Source organism: Oratosquilla oratoria, chromosome 17, assembly GCF_046742065.1.
Source record: "Oratosquilla oratoria isolate Oo_2021 chromosome 17, ASM4674206v1, whole genome shotgun sequence".
Lineage (NCBI taxonomy): Eukaryota > Metazoa > Arthropoda > Malacostraca > Stomatopoda > Squillidae > Oratosquilla > Oratosquilla oratoria.
Window position 1 is genome coordinate 12478848 of NC_134793.1, and position 26510 is coordinate 12505357.

Consider the following 26510-nt stretch of genomic DNA (forward strand, 5'->3'; position numbering starts at 1 on the left):
TGAATTCCTAGGAAAGACCACCCGCTTGCGCGGGATCGGTTTCTGTGGGAGGGGAAGAATGTCTGTAAGAAAATGAAAAGATAGTAGCGTATAAAAGAGGGCTATTGCCACCGGGCGAATTAGCGAGCGATTTGGGGCAGTTGGTGGTCGTGGCTCGGGAGAAATGGACTGGGAGCTTGGACGGGGGTGCCGACGCCGGGATTAGGATCACCAACGAAAGTTTAGAAAATGGTAGGAGGCGTAGTAGTAGAGAAAGGTGGAAAAACGGAAAAATCTTTAGTGGGAGGTAAACTGAAATGAGGAGATGTAGAAGAGAAAGTTAGAAAGGAAGCGAATTTTAGTCGAAGAAAAAGTAAGTGTAGATGTTTGTGCGTGTGGCGTGGCTATGTTCGTGAGAGGTGTGTGTGTGTATCTTACGGGAAGTGAGTAGAGTTCACTTCCCGCGTGTAGAGCGCGTTCCTGATAAGCCACAGGTGGGACCTGAGTAGCCTGCTTTTCCCCAGGTTGGGTTTGAGATCCTGTAGAGTTGATCCAGTGGCGGTGCGAGGGGGAGAGGGGGCAGGCGGGCGGTGTAAACCCGTCTGCCGACGTCAACGAAGAGGTCGGCCGGCAGCAGCAAAGGAGATATATCTCCTCGCCACCACCGGCGAGCGTGTAGAGCGCGTTCCTGATAAGCCACAGGTGGGGCCTGGGTAGCCTGCTTTTTCCCAGGTTGGGTTTGAGATCCTGTAGAGTTGATTCAGTAGCGGTGCGAGGGGTGGGGGGCAGGTGGGCGGGTGTTGTATTATCTCTCTCCTTCCAATCACAACTCTGAAAGCAGAGAATTACGTGATTGGGAATTGTGTGTAAAATGTCAGAATGTAAACTCGCTCGCCAGCGTCAGCGAAGAGGCCAGCGTTAGGTTGCGGGCCGTTTGGACAGAGAGGTGTCCCAAATATCTCCGTCGACCAGCCCGCGATCAGATTAAGGGTTCTGAGTGAGAGACGGTTTGGGCCTCTGCTAAACCAACGAGCAAGTGTGTGTGTGCCTCTTTTCTTCCAAACACTACTCTGAAAACAGAGAATTACGTGACTTGGGAAATGTGTGTATTTGTCTTGGTGTAAACCCGCCTGCCGACGTCAACGAAGAGGTCGGCCTGTGCCAGACCGGCAGCAGCTAAGGAGATATATCTCCTCGCCACCACCGGCCGGCGAAGATTCCTGGGCGTTTGTTGAGAGAGTTGGAGTGCAGAGACGTCCGACCTCTAGGACCGTTGTGTTGATCCTTAGTTATATCAATAAAATCAAGATAATTTCTTCTCAGTTCGCATTTGTCCAGTTTTATTCTAAACCCTAAACAAAAAAATTTTTTAGTAGCTTGACATAAAGAATTCTAACACAGTGAATATTTCTTCATATAAATTAACAACCACAAAGTGCAACTAATAGTTTAAGTAATGCATGTAAGGAACATCTCGGAACTTCATCGGCAATCCTTCGCCGTACACCCTGCGTCCTTTCCAAATATTGGATCCATATTAAATTTCGGATGAAAATCATTATTTTCATTTTTTCTTCACTAAATAAGGGGTTCTTCGTTGATGTGTTTGGCACTGGTTGAGTCAGGAACTCTGACTCAGGGTGGGAGAAGCACGATGTAGGTCCTCCAAAAGGCTTGTACCAATTTGAACGAATATAGACATTCTTTCTTCAAAGCTGTTATGATTTTAGAGCAATGCATGCTGCAGCAAGACTTGAAGTCATAGTGTTGAAAACTCCTTTGCCCCACCTCACAAAATTAATAATAATGGAGAGAGTCTCGTTGTCAGCTATTCCCTTTTCTTAGCACCACAGTGACAGTGTACAACAATAAAGTATCTGTTTTTTAAAACTGCTGCAGTTTTATTTCATTACCTTTTATACTATAAAATATGTGGCCTTATTTTGAAAACGACGCTATTATTTGACATTTTCTGCAAAATAATATTTGAGACGAAAGCGATAACGAAAACAAGGAAAACAACTAAAACAGCTCAATTCCAAGAATTAATTGTCCAGATTGTAGAGGCGATAATTACAAAAATTATAATTTATATAATATTTGCAGCTTCATTAACAAAATAGAAGTGACATATAAATGGAATTTTATATAATATATTGTGCATATAAACAATAATAATGCCGAATACTGATATATGAATATTGAAAAAACGTATATTGCTTGTTTTTTTTTTTTGTTTTTTTTTTGGGGGGCGAGTATTTTGAGAGGTTAGGACGGCTCCCACCCTGAGGTTGAGACCGCACAATGAATATTATCTCATTGTAAGGGGATAATGTAAGCGCAACCAGGAACTTGAATTTAGAAAGCACATAGGCTAGGTGTACTGAGAAACTTTACTTCTCCTCAAGAGGGATGGCGGAACCAAGGCTTGCCTTACAACAAGCTCTGAGCTCTCTTTCGGGAGGGAAATAGCTGTCGATCACGAGTCTAACACGTGATCCAAGACCATGGTGAGTCCAAAACCCATTCTCTGCCAGCGCTTTCACAGCCCGATAGTTGGAGCTGATTCAACACCCCCCCCCATTCCAACTTCCCTACCTATTCGTTGTTATATGGCAGCTTTCCTCCCCCACCCCCTCATTTCACCCAATCGAGAAATTTACTGAGTAAACAAAAATGTCCCCTCGGACTGAGCCATTTGCAACCATTCATGACTACAGTTTGCCCTCTTTCTTGTTCAACATTCCTGTTGCATCCAATGCCCGTACACCCAGTCCATCCACCTCATCCTTAATCTTCCCCTCAAGTTCCCTCCAGCAAATTCCTCTGTTCACATTTTTTCTAGTCTTTCCCCTCTCATTCTTTCCATGTACCCAGACTACTTCATCACCCTTGATCTACCTTATGCTCACCATCCCCGCTCTCCTTTCTCTATATATACATCTTAGTTACACTTGTTCGACACTAGCTTACTCATGGTTGACTATACCCATTGCGGGCCCGAAGCACCCACTTCAAGAGGCGAGACATGAATACATAATGCTGAACTAAACTTATTCTCCTTGGGTCCCCTAGACATCTGGAGCAGTGCCCCTCTCTCGTCGGCCTTCCATAAAAAATTCTCTTTGCGTGCATTCACCGATACTTATTTCTCATTACACTTCATTTTCAAGATTTGTCAAGAACGCAAAAAAACTGTGAAATTAAAGAAGTGAGAATGAAAAGAAAAAAAGTGCTAGGCCCTCAAATCAGGAACGTAATGAGAGCATGGAAGGCAAATTAAAAAACTGAAGATTATGGAACAGATACAACTCAATCGTAGGCCTATATGTCCTCGCACCTGGCCTTGGTATCGGCTGCTTAGCGTGACGTCTTAGGGAGTAAGTAGGCATAATGTTTTTATACATATTAGGCATGTCAGAAATGATATTCCCACATTTTGGTCATTCTTGATATTCTGTAAAAACATGTATATAATAAGTTATATTTTTATTTTTACTAAGATTATTTTTATTTACATAATTGATCACTATTTTGTCACTAAAATATAAACAATCGACTATCCATGTGGCTGACAAGGAGGCTATGGTCGTGTGTGTGGGGTGATTAGGGACAAGTTAAATAGGACAGACACCAAAATGGAGTATATAAAACCTGAAGTTACTCAAGGTATGATGTAAGTATATACGGAAGACATGTTGTATTTATGATTGGCATAATGTTCATGTAGAAAACTGGATTTTTACGATGTTACGTCATGGTACCAATAAAGTTAGATTAATGTCCCAAAAAGGTTTCCGATGTAAATCAGGTTCATTATTTTTATTTCTTGCTTTTAATATATTTATGACTTCTTGAATTTCAATATTTAATTGATATGTCACTATTTTGGGATAGTAATCTTTTATAATTTTATTTTTTCATGTTTGTCCATAAAAACTAAAAAGGATCTTATGTATTATATAATATTAAATATATAAAACCATCAGAGACAATAAAAGTCAATAGGAGTGATAACAAGTTTTTATATCTAAGTGATACATTACATCACAAACATGCCATGATCTTGGTCTTCACATCCATATGCTCTAGTTTTTCATGGACAACGCTTACTTACTTAGTTTACTTAGTGAAGTTCCGAGGTCGATCCTCACAGCCGTAGTGGTCTACCACTGCTGCCAGTCCTGTTGTCCCTCCTCACGAGGGTCAGTTGGTCTGGTAGTGAGTTTGGAGAGAACCTACTGATGGCGGTGTAATCTGGCACCTTCCGCAGGAACCTGTCCAGTGCATGTTTGAAGCTGTCCACCGAGCATTTAGTTTTCTCTCTCACCTCTTTTGGGAGGGCATTAAAGATTTTTGGACCCTCATGGCCTAGGCTGGTTGCCAGTAGGGGTCTCACTAAACGTCGACTAGAGTCGACCAACGCTGACCAAAGCCGACCAAAAGCAAACAATAACAGACGGCATTCGTAGCTGTGGATGGTAATTTTGCAGAGGATAAAAGCGTAACTTTTCTTTGATCAAATTGCATGAAAATCACACATTTTAAAGAAAATAGGTCAAATAATATAACCATATGCTAATTTTTATATAAGATTATACATTTGAGCAAAAGCCGTCATTGTGTTTGGTCGGCGTTGGTCGACTTTGGTAATTTTGCAGAGGATAAAAACGTAACTTTTCTTTAATCAAATTACATGAAAATCACACCTTTTTAAGAAAATTTGTCAAATAATGCAACCATTTGCTAATTTCTATATAAAATTATGCATTTGAGCAAAAGCCATCATTGTTTGGGTTTGGTCGGCAGTGGTCGACTTTGGTCATTTTGCAGACGATAAAAATGTAACTTCTCTTTGATCAAATTACATGAAAATCACACATTTTAAAGAAAATTTGTCAAATAATGCAACCATATGCTAATTTCTATATAAGATTATGCATTTGAGCAAAAGCCGTCATTGTTTGGGTTTGGTCGACGTTTAGTGAGACCGGCCAGTAGGGTCTTAATCCTTTCCAGGGCTCTTGATGGGAGAGTTTCTCTCACACTTACGCCCATGCCTTACACTGTGGTATGGCTTGATTGTTGAGGGTGTGGGGTCTGGAACAAGTCCCTCAAGGATTTTCCATGTGTAAATGGCCCTGTATCTTTCTCTCCTCCTTTGTTGATAGTATAGACCTAGTGCTCCCAGGCGATCCCAATAGTTGAGATCTTGCATCCCTTTGATGTGCCTGGTGTAGTTCCTTTGGACAGCGTCAAGCATCTGGATGTCTCTGCGTTTGTGTGGTGACCAAAGTTGGCTACAATAGTCCAGGATCGGTTGAATAAGCTACTTCCAGAGGGTAAGCATCACTTGAACTTCTCTTGAGGAGAAAGTCCTTAGGACAGCTGGCCATCCCTTGTGCTCTTTTCACTGACTGCATGATGTGGTGCTGGAAAGTGGCATCATCACTCAAGTGAATGCCCAGGCTTTTTACATAGGCTTTGGATGTGATTTTCATACCTCTTTTCGTGTGCAGTTCAGAAACACAAGAGGACATGGAAAGAAAGTTAGAAACTCAAAAACGATTGTTATAGAAAAGATCTGAAAAAGAACAGTTTTCCACACAGAGTGGTGGACACTTGGAACAAACTGGACGAAACAATAGTGTGTGCAAAAACCATTCACGAATTTAAGAGCAAACTAGACACTGCGAGATACAAAGGTGGGACACCATAAGCGTAGCTCCCCTTCCCATAAAATATAATTAGGTAAATACACATACACACACCTCGTGGTGCTGTGGTTAGAGTTCTCGCCTGCCACTGCAGCAGTGCAGGTTTGACTCCCGCCCAGGGCTGAAGTAATTTCAGTACTGCTGCGCTGCAGGGTGTTACTCCAACTCTTGTGGGCAAGGAGTTGGGGATGTGTGTGTGTGTAAGGTGGCAGTATTACCCATAGATCAGTCATACAAGCTCTGAGCTCTCATCTCGGAGGTTAATAACTGTCGATCACGAGTCCAATACATGATCCAAGACCATGGTGAATCACACACACACTCACATATATATATATATATATATATATATATATATATATATATATATATATATATATATATATATTATACATATACACACACACACACACACACACTGCAAGAAGACCTAAATAGGGTATGGAACTGGAGTCAGAAATGGGAAGTGGACTTTAATACTAAGAAGTGTAGCATAATGGAGTTTGGAAAAAGCAAAAACAGAATATCAGGAAAATATACAATTGGAACCAAAGAAGTAAAGAAAGTAGGATCCGAAAAAGATTTGGGAGTAATTATCACGAACGACTTGTCCTATGATATACAGATTAACAAAATTGTCGGGGAGACTTACAACTTGCTAAGATCAATAAAAGTGGCGTTTACATACTTGGACGAAGACATGATAAAAAAAATATTGGTTACATTGATAAGGCCTAGATTAGAGTATGCGGCGACATTGTGGTCCCCCAGTACCAAAAAGAATATAAAGAAAATAGAAAGAATCCAAAGAGCAGCTACAAAAATGGCACCTGCACTTGCAAACCTATCATACGAGGAGAAATTGGCTAAACTGGAGTTACCGACACTGGAGCAAAGAAGAGAGAGAGGTGACCTATTGACCATCTACAGAATCATGAGAGGCACAGAGGTACTCGATAGAGAGAACTTACTTAACTGGGACAAAAGAAACACAAGGGGACATGGAAAGAAAATAAAAAAACATAGCTATAGAAGAGAACTGAAGAAAAACAGTTTTCCTCATAGAGTTTTGGACACTTGGAACAAACTGGACAATGAAATAGTATGCGCAAAAACCATTCATGAATTTAAAAACAAACTAGACACTGCAAGATACAAAGGCGGGACATCACGAGCATAGCTCCCCTTCCCGCAAAATACAACTAGGTAAATACAACTAGGTAAATACACTTTTTTGGACAATTTATAGTTTCACCCAACCAACGATTTTTGTATGTGGCTTATGTGTTTCTGGTGAGATATGTTGTGGATTGATTGATGGTGTACATCATTTCCGTTGCAAATGCGTAGTTTTCAAGTAATGAATATTTAAACTTATGCCTACATCTCCCAACGACCTTGGGGGACCTGTGGGAAATCAGGGTTTTTGGGTGGGGAGCATTAAATTGAGTAATGCGTGTTGCAAAATAGGTCTAAAATCAACAAGAACCCATAAAAAATATATGAAAATACATGAATTACACCTTTGATGGTGGCAGTGGCGGCGGCTGATGCGAGCGTAGCCATGTTATTGTTGAGCAGCGTTACCAATGATTCATAAAATATCTCGCTATATCCGCTACATTTAGCGAAGCCCACCACAACCCTCAACCTCTTCCTCATAAGGTAATGCTAATGCTATTGTGGTTTTTAATTTATGGCAAATATGGTTACCATTTAGTTTATTAGCTATTAGTTATAATAGATAAACACATTTATACTAATAGTTATACTTTAAAGAGAGCTCAAGTTACGTTACTAAGAGTGCTTTGGTGGGGTTTGGGGGAAGGCCCCCAGCTAGGTTAGGTTGAGGTTAGGTTTGGTTAGGGTAGGGTAGGTTGAGGTTTGGTTACATTAGGTTAGGTTAGGTTAGTTGTACGCAAAATCACAACTCTCGGTCCTCTCGAAGCTTCATGAATTTATTCCCTAATTTAGGGTTAACTCTTGCGTAGGCCGAGTGGGCTTTGCTAAATGTAGCGGATAGTGAGAAATTTTGCGAATCGTCAGTAACACTGCTCAGCAATAACATGGCTATGCTCGCATCAGCCACCGCCACTGCCGCCATCAAAGGTGTAATTTATGTATTTTCATATATTTCTTGTGTTCTTGTTGATTTTAGACCTGTTTTGCAATACGCATTACTCAATTTAATGCTTCCCGCCCAAAAACCCCGATTTCCCACAGGTCCCCAAAGATCGTTGGGGAGATGTAGGCATAAGTTTAATTATTCATTACTTGAAAACTACGCATTTGCAACGGAAATGATGTACACCATCAATCACTACACAACATATCTCATCAGAAACACGTAAGCCACATAAGAAAATCGTTGGTTGGGTGAAACTATAAATTGACCACTTTTTTGTATGGGAGTGCTGGGCATTCGTTTTTTAAATACATTGATAAATAATTGCAATGATTTACCTACAGCTTGTGTTGTGAATGTGGAACATCAATAGAACCTAACCCAACCAATTTATGCATTGCTTGTCTGCGAGTCAAGAACGACATCTCACAAGGCATACCCAAGCAGGGTACCTTGTACTTCTGCCGGGGATGTGAGCGTTATTTAGACCCTCCCTCAGCATGGATCTTTGCACCCCTGGAGTCACGGGACCTTCTCAAACTCTGCCTAAAGAAGCTCAAAGGAATCAACAAAGTTCGCCTGATCGATGCAGGATTTTCTTGGACAGAACCGCACTCTAAACGCATTAAGGTAAGACGAGATACTGTAACACTGAGGTGCATAGATAACATGTTGACAACAACCAGAATGAAAGGAATGAAATAAAGTACACTGGGAGTTAAGTTTTTCCCTTTGTCTAGCAGTGGTGACATGGAGATGCATGAAACAACCTGACAGGAGCCTGTATAAATGCCATTCAGTTTCTCCCCTCTCCCCCCACTCTCTCTGTCCTTCCCCTTCTCTCTATCTCTCACTCTGTCTGTGACACACTGGATATATGTTAAGTTTTTAACATGAATGGAGCCAAAATTGTTGATGTTTGAAGATGAACCCAAATGGCGACTTTTCCATCAGTTAACTTATAGCAACTGTACCACAGGTAAAGCTAGTGATACAGAAGGAGATCCAGAGTGGGGCAGTTCTGCAGCAGGAGTTCATTGTGGAGTTCATTGTCAACCACCAGATGTGTGATGACTGCCACCGTGTGGAAGCCAAAGACTATTGGAGGGCACTGGTGCAGGTAGGTGGTGCAACTCTTACAAGAGTTCGATTTTATTATTATAAATGTAATGGTGACATATTTCTTGTGTTTTGTATGTACATATTTCCAGTATTGCTTATTTATTAATATATATTTATTATTGTATATTTCTGTGAGCATTTTTTATTGTAATCGCAAATGCAATTCATGCATGCTTTTTCACGCCAACTCAAGGTTTGGCATGGGGCAGTATTGTTACGGCCTCTGAAGTGTACGCACGTCTGTTTGTGCTTTGATAAATTTACTTTATAATTTACGGTGTGAGTATCACTAACCGTTGGTTAGTCTTGCTACATTGCTTTTGACCCAGGATGTGGGCGAGATACAGGGATGACCTGTCATCCAGGAGGAGCCAATAAAAGAGGGTGGGAGGGGTGGTGATTGGGAGTACAGTATGTGGGGATGAAATGTGTGGGAGTGGATTTATGCTTTTGACTTTGGCTTCCTCCCTTGTAAGGGGGAAAAAAGCCATTGGTATATGTATGGAGTTGGTTCTTCCTTTCTTCATCTTCTTCTTCTTCTTCTTATGTTCCATATTTGTCTTCTTTTTCTTTGTCTTCTTTGTTCTTGTCTTCATCTTTGTCTCATTTTTTGGTAGATAGCAACAATCTTTAGTTGCCAACAGTTTCTCTGCCCAGAAACACGATCGAGATTAACAAGGAGCTTGATGGAAGCATATATTCAGAAACTGATACGCTGTCAAGCTAGAGCCTGAGCCTAGCTGATATGTAACAAATGGACAGTGCCTTAACCCATTGCCCTATCAAGAGGGATATAAGTTGAGCACAATTTCTTATATTTGTATGCTCAATTTACATATACATGAATTTTATACTCAGCCCACCCCTTCCATGATAGACATTATCACTGAGGTAGTTAATTGAAAATTTGTAGGGTGGAGAGCCTTAAACTAGGAAAGTTTAGTGGAGTGAGCATCTTTGGTGAGAGGTCAGGAGTAGAAATGGTATGCAGCTGTTGTATAGTAGTAATCGAGTTCATCATGAGGACAGACAACATTGAATTTCCATGCTCCTAAAAGTCCCTTGTAAAGAGGCACCATCTTATCCCTCTTAAGAAGGGGAGTTCCCTTACATTAAACCAAATAATTTATATATATTTTTATGGGTTCATTCTTATCTCGCTGATGTCTGTCCATACAGGTTCGTCAAAAGACCGACCACAAGAGGACATTTTACTACCTTGAGCAGCTCATCCTGAAGCATAAAGCCCATGACCAGTCCCTTGGCATCAAACCCACACATGGTGAGTTAAAGTTTGACTAGATTTTATGTTAGTTTTTCTTATTCGCCTATATTGTTATTTTATTTTATTTTTTATTCTATTTATTGATTTATTATTAGTATTATTTTATTTATTTATTATTATTATTATTATTAGTTTTTTTTTTTTTTTTTTTTTCTTCTCCTCCATGTCATTTATCTGTATTTTTCTCCTGTGAAGAGTTGAAGCATTCTTCGTCACCCCACTTACTATATCAATAGGTTTCTTCCCTCTTATAAGGGAGGTAGCCAGCCAAGACATGCACCTACCCCCACTCCCACTCCCAACCATCATTCATTTCCTTTTTTTTTTATTATAACTGCTTATGGATGAAGGGTCATCTCCATCCCCAACCCAAAGCCCAGGTCAGAAGCAAAGCAGTAAGACACAGTACATCCACAGCAGGACCAGCTGCTTCATTTACATGGTAGCCCTTGTCCATTGTGTGAAAATAGAAAAGATGAGAAGAAATTTTTTAGGGCAGTGTCAATTTATTTTCTGTTAATAACCATTCTCCACTCATCTATCTTATGTTTACTCCTTTCTCTCCTGAAAGACATTTTCATTTATGCAAAGCCCCCATCACCCCATCCATCAATCTCGTTTTTGGTCTACCCATCAGGTTCTCTCCACCTCTACCTTCCACACACTTTTTGCTAGCATTTATTCACTCATTCTTTCCAAATCCCAAACCATCCTAGTATTCTTTCATCTTTCCCAGCTCCTCTACCCTCACTCTCCTCGCTTCCTTTTTTCTCTATCCATCCTTGTAATGGCCATCATTCTTTTCAAGCACTTCATCTTAAATGCATTTAAAATTCTCTTTTCTGCCTCCCTTAAAATCCAAGTCTCAGCCCCAGTACAGTGTTGTAGACACAATCAACCCCTTCATATAGTCTTCAAAGGGGGAAAATGCCATTAGATTATTTATAATCCTTTGTGTGTGGCTGGTGCAAGTAGAAGCATTTAGGTCTTGCATCCGCATAGTCATGGGTTTAAGTACCACGCTTCCCTGATTCCTAGTAGTGACTGTTATCTGCCCCAACAGTCCACATAACGTACATTCCAAAGGTGATGACTAGGTGTTTACTGGTGTATAATCTGCATCACCCTTTATCTACTCCATCTTATTCATTTACAGATTGACCTCTCATTAACGGACTAAAAGGAGGGTAACGGTGTCCGTTGATGTGAATAATCCGTTGATTTGGAGTGGTTTTTGGGTGGCATAGTGATTGCACACACTTAACAACAGCACCAAAAACTCCGCAAACACAGCTAATTAACATCCGTTAACCCCTTGAGTACCGGATGTGTGTTATGTGACGCATGCGTGTCACAGCTGAGTGCACCCGCCAGGAACCGAGCGTGCTCCCCGTGATACGCACGTGTCACAGTTATAAGCTGTGTGTATTGAGGGCTCTCAAGGCCTCGGTTTCAGGGTTATCTCTACCCACGTGGTGGCAAGTGTCTGTGTTTACAAACATAAGGCTCCAGCCATTTGTGGGACGGTTTGAAACGTTTGTTTACGTAAGGTTGACGGGTCGGTAACGAAGGGGTTAATGGGAGGTCAATCTGTACTTTTATCACAGCCCAGAGGATATTTATTCCGTGTAGCATGAATACATTGATTTTCATATCTCTGTCTCCTTTCTCTGTGGCAGGGGACAAGAATGACTCTTCATCCTCATCCTGAGATGGGAAGAACAATAAATTGGTTTTGGATAGATGTAGGGTGGATGTGTACTTTGACTTAGTCACACAGACACCCCCATAAGGTGGAAGAGGGCTTTTTATATGTATCATAAAAGTGAAACTTTCCAAATGTATAGCAATGTAAGGTTATATAGTGATCATATGCTTGAACTGACACATAGCATGAGAGACCTGTACTCTCTTGCTGTACATACATACATACATATACCAAGGCTTTTCTCCCCCTTACCAGGGGGGTAGCCAAAAAGGACAAGGCACAAAAACATTACCACCCATTTCATCCCCGAAAACACTCCACACCCCTCCACCCTCCCTCCCATCTTAGCACCTCCTAGATGACGGGTCATCCCTGCACCCTGTCCACTGCCCTGGGTCAGAAGCAGTGTCGCAGGACACAGCACATCCACAGCAAGGCCGCTTCATTAAATCGGCGACCCCCCCTCTCCGTCCCCCCATATAAAGGAGAGGATGGGGAGAAATCCCTTCGGGCTGCGTCAAAAATTTTTGCTCACACACACTACCTCACCCCCATTCCCCCGTCCAATCAACCTCATGCATCACAACATTTTCCATATACTCTTGCTGTAATTTTATTTAATACACCTAATAAGTCTCTTAATCCCACACTCGCCAACCACCACTTTTGCAGACATTTGGCCCTAGGACATAAACCCACTTCAGGAATTGGTGTTGTTTTATGTCCGGGGCCAATTCCCAAAGTGGGTTTATGTCCTGGGCCCAAACGTCCGCACAAGTGACAATTGGCAAGTGTTGGAGTAACCTCTTCAATACGAGTCAAAGTCTTGGACACAGCATTGGATCCCTAGTGTACGATGGTTCGATAATGCATTGTACTTCTTCCGTTGTAAGATATAAAGTCACTGCTGTATTACTTGTTCTCTTTCACTCTGAGTAATAATAAACACAGAAAATGTGATCAAGCCAGTTCACAGAATTTGGGGGTCACTCAGCTACAACTACAAAATAAATATAATCAAGACACCAACGCTGGCATCCTCATATATACTCTTGCATCTTATGATGCCTACATAGGTATTATCGTATGGAAGAGGTTAAGAGACCTAGGTGCACTGGTAAAGGAACTTAGAAGTGATTATATTAATTCAGTCCATATTTACAGAGGGCTTAGATTTCTTCTACGCAAATGATCAAGGTGCACGGCGAATGGTTGACTTCTTCATGTCTGTTGTACCATGTCGGTGGACACCTTCAAAGAAACTTATCTCGCATGATGTTCACTCCAACACCTATAATTACAAGTATACCTTCAGGTAAGTCACATGTCCCTCGTTAACTCCTTTGCTTTCATGATAGGTGAAGGGGCAGCCCTTGGTGAATGTGATCTCAAATGATTGAAACTGTCAAGTTGCTTGGCATTAGTTAGTAAAATCTACAGCTATATCATCTGGCAATTACTCAATCTAGTTTTCTTTTGTAGTGGAGAGTTGATGGTGGAAATGTGTCTAGAGAGTTGATAATAGCAAATACAGTGTTTCGGAAGAAAGTCAAGCATAAGTACACATGGGAGAGGGTAGTGGATGGAAGGGTGGTAGATAGAGCGTTAATGGATTATGTAGTAGTAAATAGGATTATGATAGGAAGAGTTAAGGATGTACATGTGCTAAGGGGAGAGGGTGGGGGAATTTCAGATCATTTCCTGGTGGAAGGTAAGTTGAGAGTGGAGGATAGATGGAGAAAGGTGGAAAGGGACAAAAGGTAGGGAGGTGCTTAGAGTGAACTCTTTAAATGAAAAGGAAAAAGAGAAGGAGTACAAGAAGCTGAAGGAGGAGTGGGAGGGAGTGAAGGATAGAGTAGAGCTAGGTGTGGAGGAGGAATGGGGATGGTTCAAGGAGGGAGTCACAAAGTGTGCAAAGATGGTGTGTGGAACAAGAAGGGCAGGAGGAAATAGAAGGAAGGGTAATGAATGGTGGGATGAGGAAACAAAGAAGGTTGTAGAAGAGAAGAAGCGAGCTTTCGCAGATTGGTTACAAAATAGGACGAGGGAGTCATATGAGAGGTACAAAAGAAAAGAGAAGTAAAGCAAAAGGTAAAGGAGGCAAAGAGGAGAGCAGATGTGAAATGGGGTAAGAGTATGACAGAAAATTTTGAAAGTAATAAAAAGATGTTTTGGAAAGAAATTAAAGAGAGGAAGAGGAGGCGAATCAAGTAGAGAAGAAAAGGTAAAAGGTGCAGATGGAGAGATGATAATGGAAGAGAAGGCAGTAAGGGGAAGATGGGCAGAATATTTTAGGGAGTTGCTAAATGTGAAAGAGGATAGGGAGGGAAAGATAGCTGCAGTGGGAAATGCTAAGAAAATGAGAGTGATGAGTGAGGAAAATGGAGGAGAAATAAGGAAGGATGAAGTGAAGGCAGTTGTTAAGATGATGAAAGCAGGTAAGGCACCTGGTCTGGATGGATGCTATGCAGAATGTCTAAAAAAAGGAGGTACAGTGATGCTGGACTGGCTGGTGAGGTTATTTAATGTTTGCTGGAGAGAGGGTAGAGTGCCGGAGGACTGGAGGAGTGCCTGTATAGTTCCACTTTACAAGGGAAAAGGGGACAAGTGTGAGTGTAGTAGTTTCAGAGGTATTAGGTTGTTAAGTGTAGTTGGGAAGGCTTATGGGAGGATCTTGATTGAGAGTATTAGGAGAGGAACAGATGGAGTAATTGGTGAGGAACAATGTGGATTTAGGACAGGTAGAGGTTGTGTAGATCAGATTTTTGTGGTAAGACAGATATGTGAGAAAGCTATAGGAAAGGGGAAGGATGTTTTTTGGGCTTTTATGGATTTGGAAAAGGCTTACGACAGGGTAGATAGAAAGGCACTGTGGGAGGTTTTGCAGATATAAGGGATAGGAGGAAAGCTTCTAGGAGCTGTCAAGAGTTTTTATGAGGGTAGTAGAGCTTGTGTCAGGATTAGAAATGGAGAGAGTGAGTGGTTCGAGGTAAAGGTGGGACTTTGTTAAGGATGCATTATGTTGCCCTGGCTGTTCAACTTATACATGGATGGGGTAGTGCAAGGGTAGTGGGTCAGGGATTGGAGATGGTTAAAGAAAATGGAGAAAAGTGGGAGGTGAGCCAGCTGTTGTTTGCTGACGACACTGCGCTTGTGGCAGGATTGGAGGGAGGATTGAGGAAGTTGGTGACAGACTTTGGGAGAGTATGTGATAGAAGAAAGCTGAAGATAAATGTGGGTAAAAGTAAGGTGATGAGTTGTACAAGGGGTGAAAGTGGCAGTAGACTGGAAGTAAGCATTAAGGGAGAGCGACTGGAGGAAGTGGATAGTTTTAGATACTCGGGTGCAAATGTGGCAGGAAAAGGTGGAGTGAAAGTGGAGGTAGAATGTTGATTGAGAGAAGCGAGTAAATGCCTTGGGGGATTAAAAAGTGTAATGAGAAATAGACATCTGGGAATGGATGCTAAAAGGAGATTGTATGAAGGAGTGATTTTGGCAACAGCAATGTATAGGACAGAAACATGGACCATAAGAGAGGAAGAGTGGAGTTTGAATGTGTTTGAGAAAGTGCCCGAGATGTATGATAGGGGTTACTAAACTGTATGGAGTGAGAGAGGAGGTGAGGAGGAGAACAGGGGTGGAAAGGGAGTTGGGAGATAGGGTTGATGAAAGAGTATTAGGATGGTTTGGACACATGGAAAGAATGAGTGAAGAAAGACTAAGTAAAGAGGTATGGAAGGCAGATGTGGAGGGAGTGAACATGAGGGGATGTCCGAGGATGAGGCGGATGGATGGGGTGAAGGGGGCTTTGGGGAAGAGGGGAATGTCTGTTGAGGAAGGACAGGAGAGGACAGAAGACAGGGGTAAATGGAGAATGGTTGTATATGGATGATGTTGTGATGCATGAGGTAGAATGGGCAGGGGGATGTTGGGTGAGGTAGTATATGTGAGCAAAATTTGACGCAGCCCGAAGGGATTTCTTCCCGTCTTTCTCCATTTATGCATGGGGGGACGGAGAGGGGGTGTCGCCGATTTAATGAAGTGGCCTTGCTGTGGATGTGCTGTGTCTTGTGACACTGCTTCTGACCCAGGGCAGTGGACAAGATGCAGGGATGACCCGTCATCCAGGAGGTGCTAAGATAAGAGGGAGGGTGGAGGGGTGTGGAGTGTATTCAGGGATGGAATGGGTGGGAATGATTTTATGCCTTTTCCTTTTTGGCTACCTCCCTTGTAAGGGGGGAAAAGCCTTGGTATATGTATGTATGTATGTAGATTTCTTTCTTTTCTTTTTATCCTACTGTTTATAAAAAAAAATCCTACCCCATTCTGTGCAAAGCAGGGATGGAAAGAACTATAAGATTGTGTAGATCAAAGAGTGTGGAGGTAGTGTGAGCATATGAAAAGAATGAAGAAAGACTGGCGAAAAGAAAAATGAGTTTACTTGAAAAGAGCACCAAGAATGAGGTGAAGAGGGGCTTAGATGTGAGGGGAAAGTCTATGAGGCTGGGTGAAGAGTAAAGGGTTGGAGTGATTGAAGGGAGATTGTGAATAGATTAAAGGGTGACATAGACTGAAGGGGTGTTGTTCTCATCTGCTCCCAAAGTTTAACCTCTTGAATATGATGACATGTGTGTCATGAGCTGCAAGTTGGGTATATGAGGATGCCAGCATCGACATCCTGATAATATTTATTTTGTAGTTGTAACCCGTATTCTGTGAACAGGCTTGATCACATTTTCTGTGATACTATATTCAGGGTGAAAGAGGACAAGTATAACAGCAGTAACTTTGTATTTTATAATGTAAATAGTGTGATATATCATCATACATCAGTCAACCTGAAGTACACGCAAATATTTGACTCGTTGAAGAAGTTGATTCACAAGTGGTTTAGGGGAGATTTATCAAAATAAACACCATGTGAGAATGGAGTCTTTATTAGTTTGATGTTTCATTTGTTAGAGCTTTATCAAGTACATGATGTTTTTGATAAAGCTCAAACAAGCAAAATGTCGTACAAATAAGGGCTCCATCCACTAATGGTGTTTAATAGATTTGGCAGAGTCTGCCAAATAGGGGAGGCTGCCATGTGATAAAATGGTAAGGATTAACCAGCTCTGGCTGTTGGAACCCTACTTCAGAAGCACAGTGGTGCCTCAGTGCATTGCCCTTGACCTAAGTGGTGTGATGGAGGGCACGGAGGACCCTTCGTACACAAGATGCTGAGCTGGGAGATGGTTCATCATATGAAGGTGTGCTTTTGATTTAACCAGCCCTTTATAAGGGGGAAGGACCTTTGGGGTTTGTGTGTGTATTTTATGTATACCAAGGGCTTTTTCCCCCTTACCAGAGAGGTAGCCAAGTTCAAAGGCATACCCACATCCATCCACTTCATTCTCACCCTTTCCACTCCCATTCACCACCCTTCCCACCCTCTCATCTTAGAACCTCATGAATAATGGGTCATCCCTGTATCCTGCCCACTGTCCTGGAAAATGGATGTGTATATATGATACTGTGATATGGGAGGTATCCAATTCAAAAAGCAAATATATATAATAAAAGTATGTCATTGCCATTGCATCATATTCATTCTCATTTTTATTCTCATTTATTCATATGCTGACTCCTAAAGATATTTGTACTTCTTTCTTTGACAGTGTGGAGATTGTGCCTGTATGCAAAGACAGTATTATCTGCTTACCAGCCAAGCTAGCACATCAGCTTGGTGGGATCAGTCAAGTGTGCGTCCTCCACCGCATCACCAACCACATAGGCGTTATTGATCCCAACACAGGACAGTGTAAGTTTCACAATTTTCAGAATAATTTTATTTGGGAGTTGATCCATTATTCTGGTATGGTAGCCAGAGCTCCCTGTACTCCAATGGAACTTATAACCAGGTGGCCAAAACTCGGAGGTTCATGTTGGAGTGGAAAGGGTACTTCACTTGTATTTTTAGAAAGTAGGTGGGAAGCTCACTGGCTGAGCAGGTTAGGACATAGTTACTTGCGGTGAAGGTTGATGATGGTTTGAATCATGCCACCAGTAAAGTTGAACCATGCTACAAAGTCCTCTGTGAGGGGCACCTTTCTAGCCTTCTGATAGGGGGGAATTTGTAGTGTTAAACCATATAAACCAGATGGAAACAGGATGTTTGCTGGCTGAGCAGATAAAAGCATCACTCTGTGGCAGGGGTCAAGGCGATGGCAGGTCAAACCCTGCCATCAGCAAGTTAAACTAAGGTTCATTAAATTCCACACTACAAAATCCTCTGTATGTAAGGGGCACTGTCCTAGCCTCCTGATAGGGGGGAGTTTGTGACATTAAACCTATCTATATACTAGGCCAGATAGAATGAGAAATGAGGAGGTGAGGAGGAGAACGGGTGGAAAGGGAGTTGGGAGATAGGGTTGATGAAAGAGTATCAGGATGGTTTGGACACATGGAAAGAATGAGTGAAGAAAGACTAGTAAAAGAGGTATGGAAGGCAGATGTGGAGGGAGTGAACATGAAGGGACGTCCTAGGATAAGGTGGATGGATGGGGTGAAGGGGGCTTTGGGGAAGAGGGGAATGTCTGTTGAGGAAGGACAGGAGAGGGCAGAAGACAGGAGTGAATGGAGAATGGTTGTATATGGATGATGTTGTGATGCATTAGGTGGAATGGGTGGGGGGATGGGGGGTGAGGTAGTATGTGTGAGCAAAATTTGACGCAGCCCGAAGGGATTTCTCCCCGTCTTCTCCTTTTATGCATGGGGGGACGGAGAGGGGGGGTCGCCGATTTAATGAAGCGGCCTTGCTGTGGATGTGCTGTGTCTTGCGACACTGCTTCTGACCCAGGGTAGTGGACAAGGTGCAGGGATGACCCGTCATCCGGGAGGTGCTAAGATAAGAGGGAGGGTGGAGGGGTGTGGAGTGTATTCAGGGATGGAATGGGTGGGAATGATTTTATGCCTTTTCCTTTTTGGCTACCTCCCTTGTAAGGGGGAAAAAGCCTTGGTATATGTATGTATGTATATACTGAAAGCTTCTCCCCCCTCCCATTTCACTCGCACTATCCCCTCCACCCCTCCCATCTCAACTCCTCATGGATAACAGGTCATCCCTGCACCCACCAACTGCTCTGGGTGAAACACAGTGCAGCAAGACACAGTACATCCATAGTAAGGCCACTTCACTTAATCAGCGACCCCCCTGTCCCTCTCTGTCCCTTCTGCCAGAAAAAGAGAAGACATGGCGAAATCCCCTCAGGCTGCGTCAAAATATCATTCACACATAAGCACCCCTTACCTCCATCCCTATCCCTCCCTTCCTTGCATAACAGTATCATCCATACAGTCATTCTCCACTCATCCCTATCTCCTGCCTCCTCCCCTCCTTGCTCAACAGACATTCTCCTCTTGCTCAATCAAATCAAAGGTGGAAACAGTGTAATTTTGTGGAATGTTCATGCTGATATATAGGTGGTTTGGGATAGAAAAACATTGGTTAGAGCTCATGGGATCATATTCTTCAAATGTATTAGTTAATGATTTCCTTGGTGAATGAAATAACTATTTTTTATTCCTGTGTCCTCGTTCTAATCCCATCCTCCAGATAACCTAAACTGCCGCTGGGTTGGTGCATGAGAGGAAGACCATGTTGGTAACTTTTCCAAAGCATACAGTTAGCATTCTTCTATGTCACCAGCTGTCAATGTATTCAGATACCAAAGATTCTATGAAAAGTAGAAAACAGGGTTAAGAAGAAAACTGGTATCAATCAATACAAATATAATCAATCTATTGTTTCAGGTCTCTTGCAATAGAACCACAGTTTTCAAGTAACGAGAAACAGCCACTGGACAGTCCCATAGGTCATTCAAAGAAGAAATAATATTGTGTTGTGGGGCAGTTTAGATCAGGTTTTCATTTTGTGTGTGGATGCTGAAACTTCAGGAATAGCCTAAGAATGGATATAAGCTAGGACCATGCATGAACTCAATGTGCAGTATGGCAGCATCCCCCCTCCTTCTCTTGAATATGAAGCAGGTTAAGATATTATTTCACTGCAGTGTAGTGATGTAATAGGATTTTCTTATTTAAATTCAGGAGTAGTTAAATTATCAAACGAAGCTAGATAGTTAATGACATGTTTACACAAATGCTGTGGAGAAAAGTGGGAATAAGTAAGTTGAGAAATGATAAAGGCAGTTAATATAATGATCAACATTGAAGAATACCTATCACTACTACACTTCTTATATCTCGCCCATCTCCTCTTTTTCTGCATGAGATGGAGAGGGGGTCACCAATTAAATGAAGTGACTTTGCTGTGAATATATTGTCTTGCTGCATTCCTTCTGACTCAGAGCAGTGGGCATGATGCAGGGATGACCCATCATCCACGAGAAGCAAAGATGAGAGGGTGATGGATGGGAGTGGATACATGCCTACCTCCTTACAAGGGGGAAAAAAACCCTTGGTATATAGATAGACCACTCAAAGGGATTTCTCTGCATTTTCTCTTTTTCTGCATAAGGGGACAGAGAGAGGGTGTCGCCGATTAAATGAAGCGGCCTTGCTATGGATGTGCTGTGTCTTGCTGCATTGCTTCTCACCCAGGGCAAAGGATGAGATGCAGGGATGACCCGTCATCCAGGAGGAGCCAAGAAAAGAGGGAAGGAGGGTGGTAAATGGGAGTGTAGTAAGTGGGGATGAAATAGATGGGAGTGGATGTATGCCTTTGACTTTGGCTACCTTCCTTGTAAGAAGGAAACAGCCCTGGATGTATGTATTGTCCCCAAGGATAGAAACATTGATTATCAGCAGGAAGATATAATAAAGGGTACTGTATTCTGTGGGGTACACATCTCCAAGCTTTCTATTGGGTTGTGTATTATATTCTATCTTCAGTATTTAGTAATGCAAATCATGTTACTCTAACCTAACCAATAAACAAATAGCCATTTTTCCTCATGAAAACACTACTACTATAGGTATTGTTTGTTTCAGTGGCTGAAATTAGTAGTCAACAGTATTGGCGCACACCATTTGGAGCCCTCTGTACTTCAAAACACCTCACAGAGTTTATTGTCATGGATGCCAACATTGCAGATGTTCGAACTTTTAAAGGACAAGGACAAATATCACAGAAGGTGGGCTTGTGAAGTTGTAGGTTTGATCTGTTTTGAATAATTGAATCATAGAATTAACCTCTTCATTTGGGCAACATTTAGGGAAATGACTGTTTTGTATGTATACATATATATTTACATACATATACCAAAGACTTTTTCCCCCCTTATAAGGGAGGTAACCAAAAAACAAAGGCATAAAAACCACTCCCACCCATTCCATTCCTAACATACTCCACTCCCCTCTGCCCTCTTCCCTCCCTCTTATCTTGCCACCTCCTGGATTAGAAATGTATGATATTTAATACAAACATATATATATATATATATATAATTTTTTTTTTTTTTTTTTTTTTTTTTTTTTTTTTTTTTTTTTTTTTTTTTTTTTTTTTTTTTTTTTTTTTTTTTTTTTTTTTTTTTTTTTTTTTTTCTTGGGCTGTGTCGAGGAGCTAAGATGAGAGGGAAACAAAGTGTGGTGGATGTGAGTGACATGGGTGGGAGTGGATGCATGCCATGACTGGACACCTCATTTATAAAGGGGAAGAAGCCCTTGGTATATATAATATAACAGATAAAAATGGCTAGTAAGATAGGTGTGTCTAAGGGAAGGAAGTATTTCTTTGTATTGGACAAATGCATGTATGGCTTCAATAAATGCGACGGAGAGTGAAGTGGTGGCAGTTCGAACCCTGTCACTGGCGAGTTGAACCAAGGGGATAGTTCATTATATTCCATACTACAAAGTCCTCTGTAAGGGGCACCATCCTAACCTCCTGATAGGGTCAAATTTTGCTACATTAAACCAAATCATTTAAGGAGAAAGGAGACATAATGACAGTTGTAATGAGGATTTAGTTTGACATTGCAAACTTCCCCCAACTGGAGGGTAGGATGGTGATGTAGTGTGGAAATAACAAACCGTGCCCTTGGTCCAACTTGCTGGCATCACAAGTTCCACAGTGCAGATCTCCTGACCAGGGGCTGTTGGTGGATTCTTGGAGGCCTTTTGTCTTCTGGAACAGAGACCTGGCGGAATGGATTGACTGATCATAGAATGAAAAACCCACAGTTCTCAGGCCTTCCCATAGGCCTTTCAAGGAAAACTTTGGGTTATTTCTATATCAATGTTTGAAAGTATTAAATGATGGAAGCTGTCATCATCTATCAGCTCTCTGTGTGTGAAAATGTGTAAGAAATGCAGCACAAGTTGACAGAGATCTTTGGGCCCAGTCCAGAGACAAGTGCCAGCCTCTCAGGGTTGCACCTACTGATGAAAGTGAGGGGTTTGATGAGTTTTGAATCAATTGATCAATTTTTGCCCCAAGTTTCATAGAATGGAAAACCCACATATCCCGTAGTGGCTGGCAATGATCCTCAGAACCTCCCATAGATCTCTCCAAGAAGAAGTTTGGGACTGCTGTCTGTGTTGTGTGAGTGTGGGACTGTTTCTATGTCACCCTGAAAGTGGTATAATAAGGAGAGTAATTGCTAGTTGTCAGCTCCCCTTGTGTGAAAAAAATGTAATAAATTAATAATATATATATATATATATCTGTTTACCTAGGGCTTCTTCTCCCTTATAAGGTAGGTAGCCAAGTCAAAGACATTCACCCAGTCCCACCATTCCACTCCCATCCAGCACCCCACCAGCTCCGGCACTTGGCCTTCAAGCCAAAAATTTCATAAATCAATCTACCATCCAGCACCCTTGTTTACCTCTCATGTTAGCTCAAATGGATGAAGGGTCATCTTTGTCTCCCGCCCACTGCCCAGGTCAGAAGCAATGCAGCAAGACATAGCACATCCACAGCAGGGCCACTTCACTTACTCAGTGACACCCCCATCCCTTCATACAGTTGAAGTTGATAGAGAAAGATTTTTGGGGCCTAGTCTGGAGGTTGAGTGTCAGCCCCTCAGGGCTGCACTTCCTGATGGAGGTGAGGTGGTTGATGGGTTTAGAAAATGGGAAGCAGATCTGGTGTCCATCTTGCGGAATCACCACTTGCAGATACCTGTCATTGGTCCCTGGGTTTTGAAAATTGGCTGATGAATTGTCTGTCTTGCTGGACCAGCACAAGCAGGTACCCATCAATAGTCCCAGGTAGTAGCTTTAGAGGAATCAGTCAATTTATTGTAGTTGGTAAGATGTATGGGATGTTGAGAGGATTGGGAAGGGAATAAACTTAAAACTCACCATCCCACTCCCATGAGGGAGTAGTTGGGGAAGAACAGACTATCACAGATGCAGAATTCCAGACAGGAACCACAGTAGTATTATACTGAAATCACTTAGTTTGTTGTCCCAGGTTTCTTGCAAGAGACCCATAACCTTACTACTTAAACATCCACTGTAACCTGCCTTATTACCCTACATTGTTTCCACACATAGGCACTCCATAGTAGACAACCAATGTCCCCCAGAAATCAGCCCAGCAGAAACCATGCAAAAGACAAATAAGAATTACACTGGCATATCTGCTGTAGGTCGCCATCCTGCACTGGTACAGTTACCTCACCTAGGACATCTCATAATGCACTGCCCTACACCAACCCACTCTAGGCAGCAACATAAAATCTCTGAGTGATGTATGAACTAATCTAGTGACAGTGGGAGCTGCAGGTCTCGTGCAAGAGAGAACTCGAGTAACACCCAAATTGATGGACTCAATTCTTTATTACTTTCAACAGTGTCATAGTAATACTAAGTGCTTCAATTTTTTCAGCATCAAGTGGCTGAGGTCTGGGTTCAGCGTATGAGTGACCTGGGCACCGATGCCATGTTCTTCTGCCGCACCCATCTTGGGCACTTACTCAAACCTGGCGATTCTGTTATGGGGTAAGTACTACTGATGCATCTCCTATGGTGGTGAGAGGAACTCTGCTTGGATAAGTGAAACACAAATAGTCTGGTAAGATATTCACAATGTTTATTTCACCAAAAAGGTGTGCAACCATTCAATAAAAAAAGTTAACACAGAATGCCCCAAGCGTAGGACTGGGCATCGAGTCTGGTGCACATTCTGGCACCTTTGTTGCGAGGTGGAATCATAGGTAGAAAAATATAGATGATTCCCTTATGTCTTGCCCATTGCCCTAGGTTAGAAGCAATGCAACAAGACACAGCATATCCACAGCAAAGCTGCTTCATTTAATTGGCAGTGCCCCCCCTCTGTCCTTCATGCAGAAAAAAAGAACACAAGGAGAAATCCTTTAGGCTGCATCAAAATATCATTCACACATAACCACTCCCTAACCCCCCCATTCCCCACCCACTCCCTTCCCTGTATCACAGCATCATCCATATACAACCATTGTCCACTCACCCCTATCTTTTGTAATTTTATTACATTTGGTCATATGTTAACTTGTTAAATCTACCCATGCTACACAGATTTGACCTCTCCAATTCAAATTTGAATGATGCAAATCTGGACAAGATGAACAAAGATCGCATCCCAGATGTTGTTTTGGTCAAGAAGGTCTATGCGGAGAAATCTGTCCGTAACCGTCGCAGGAGGTGGAAGTTGAAACACCTTGGTCTAGATGATGAAACGAGCAGTCAGAACAAGTGAGTATTCATGATCGGTTTTTGTAAGATTTGCACTACCGAAATTAAATTTTCTAAAGTGCTATATTTAACAATGAAAGTTTGAAAAGATTAACACCAAAAACAGCGTACCAGTAAGTTCATAACATGAACCATTAGTAAGGAACATTTCTACTTTCCACAGGGACTACACCGATTTCCTCGAAGATTTGGAGGAGGATGAACAATTCCGTGCGAATGTCAATATATATAGAGACGATGCCAAGTTAGCAGCAGACAACGAAAGTGAAGCGGGAGAACTGCCCACAGTTGGCATTGAAGAAATGTTGCAGGACCTTGTCTTAGAGGATGCAACTGGGGGTGACGGAGCTCCTATGATGGAGTAGGAGAAATTTGTCGCACCTTCTTGGGATTTTGGGTCAATTGGGTAAAAAGAATTTGACATTATTTTTATGCCATAGGTAATTTATAATTATGAAATTACATTAAAATAAAAGAGTAATTAAGATCTTTAGTAATTACTAACCCACAATTAGGAGAAATGGTGAAAGATCAGGAAAATTCAAACATGATGTAGGAAGAGATGCATATGTATTGTCTGCAAAGGCAATTTAAAGAAATGACAATGAATATATAAAACTAAAGGAAGGCTCAAACATTATACTATAATGGCAACATACTTACTTTCTGTTACTCATTAATGTTCAAGGTGGAATAGCCACATACATACATACATATACCAAGACTTTTTCCCCTTACAAGAAAGGTAGCCAAAAAGGAAAAGGCATAAAATCATTCCCACCCATTTCATCCCTGAATACACTCCACACCCCTCCACCCTCCCTCTTATCTTAGCACCTCCTCGATGATGGGTCATCCCTGCATCTTGTCCACTGCCCTGGGTCAGAAGCAGCTGAAATAATACATGCCCAAGCTGGAGCAATACCTGAATTCATACCTACATATACCAAGGCTTTTTCCCCCTTACAAGGGAGGTAGCCAAAAAGGAAAAGGCATAAAATCATTCCCACCCATTCCATCCCTGAATACACCACATCCCTCCACCCTCCCTCTTTTCTTAGCACCTTGTCCACTGCCCTGGGTCAGAAGCAGTGTCACAAGACACAGCGCATCCACAGCAAGGCCGCTTCATTAAATTGGCGACCCCCCCTCTCCGTCCCCCCATTGCATAAAAGGAGAAGACGGGGAGAAATCCCTTCGGACTGCGTCAAATTTTGCTCACACATGCTACCTCACCCCCCATCCCCCTGCCCATTCCACTTCATGCATCACAACATCATCCATATACAACCATTCTCCATTCACCCCTGTCTTCTGCCCTCTCCTGTCCTTCCTCAACAGACATTCCCCTCTTCCCCAAAGCTTCTTCACCCCATCCATCCACCTCATCCTAGAACGTCCCTTCATGTTCACTCCCTCCACATCTGCCTTCCATACCTCTTTTACTAGTCTTTCTTTACTCATTCTTTCCATGTGTCCAAACCATCCTAATACTCTTTCATCAACCCTATCTCCCAACTCCCTTTCCACCCCTGCTCTCCTCACCTCCTCATTTCTCACTCTATCTAGCCTAGTAACCCTCATCATACTTCTCAGACACCTCATCTCAAACACATTCAAACTCCTTCCTCTCTTATGTTCCATGTTTCTGCCCCATACAGTGCTGTTGGCACAATCACTCCTTCATACAGTCTCCTCTTAGCATCCATTCCCAAATGTCTATTCCTCATTACACTCTTTAATCCACCAAGGCATTTACTCGCTTCTCTCAATCTACATTCTACCTCCACTTTCACTCCACCTTTTCCTGCCACATTTGCACCCAAGTATCTAAAACTATCCACTTTCTCCAGTCGCTCTCCCTTAATGCTCACTTCCAGTCTACTGCCA

At 42.1% G+C, this 26510-nt stretch overlaps 1 protein-coding gene across 1 annotated transcript; it reads left to right on the forward strand.

Moving 5' to 3' along the window:
- Nucleotides 1–3519: 3519 nt before the first annotated feature.
- Nmd3 (60S ribosomal export protein NMD3) lies at nucleotides 3520–25107 on the forward strand. The gene is made up of 10 exons (XM_076200441.1): nucleotides 3520–3655; nucleotides 8166–8451; nucleotides 8801–8941; nucleotides 10123–10225; nucleotides 13101–13251; nucleotides 17597–17739; nucleotides 20931–21073; nucleotides 23776–23888; nucleotides 24444–24620; nucleotides 24784–25107. The coding sequence occupies exons 1-10, from the start codon at nucleotides 3618–3620 to the stop codon at nucleotides 24983–24985; spliced, it is 1497 nt and encodes a 498-aa protein (XP_076056556.1). The 5' UTR covers nucleotides 3520–3617; the 3' UTR covers nucleotides 24986–25107.
- The last annotated feature ends 1403 nt before the right edge of the window (nucleotides 25108–26510 follow it).

Coding starts and splice junctions, on each gene's coding strand:
- Nmd3 (XM_076200441.1), top strand. CDS start 3,618: ATGGAGTATATAAAACCTGAAGTTACTCAAGGTATGAT. Junction 3,656..8,165: donor GAAGTTACTCAAGGTATGAT/GTAAGTATATAC, acceptor ATTTACCTACAG/CTTGTGTTGTGAATGTGGAA. Junction 13,252..17,596: donor AATTACAAGTATACCTTCAG/GTAAGTCACATG, acceptor TTTCTTTGACAG/TGTGGAGATTGTGCCTGTAT.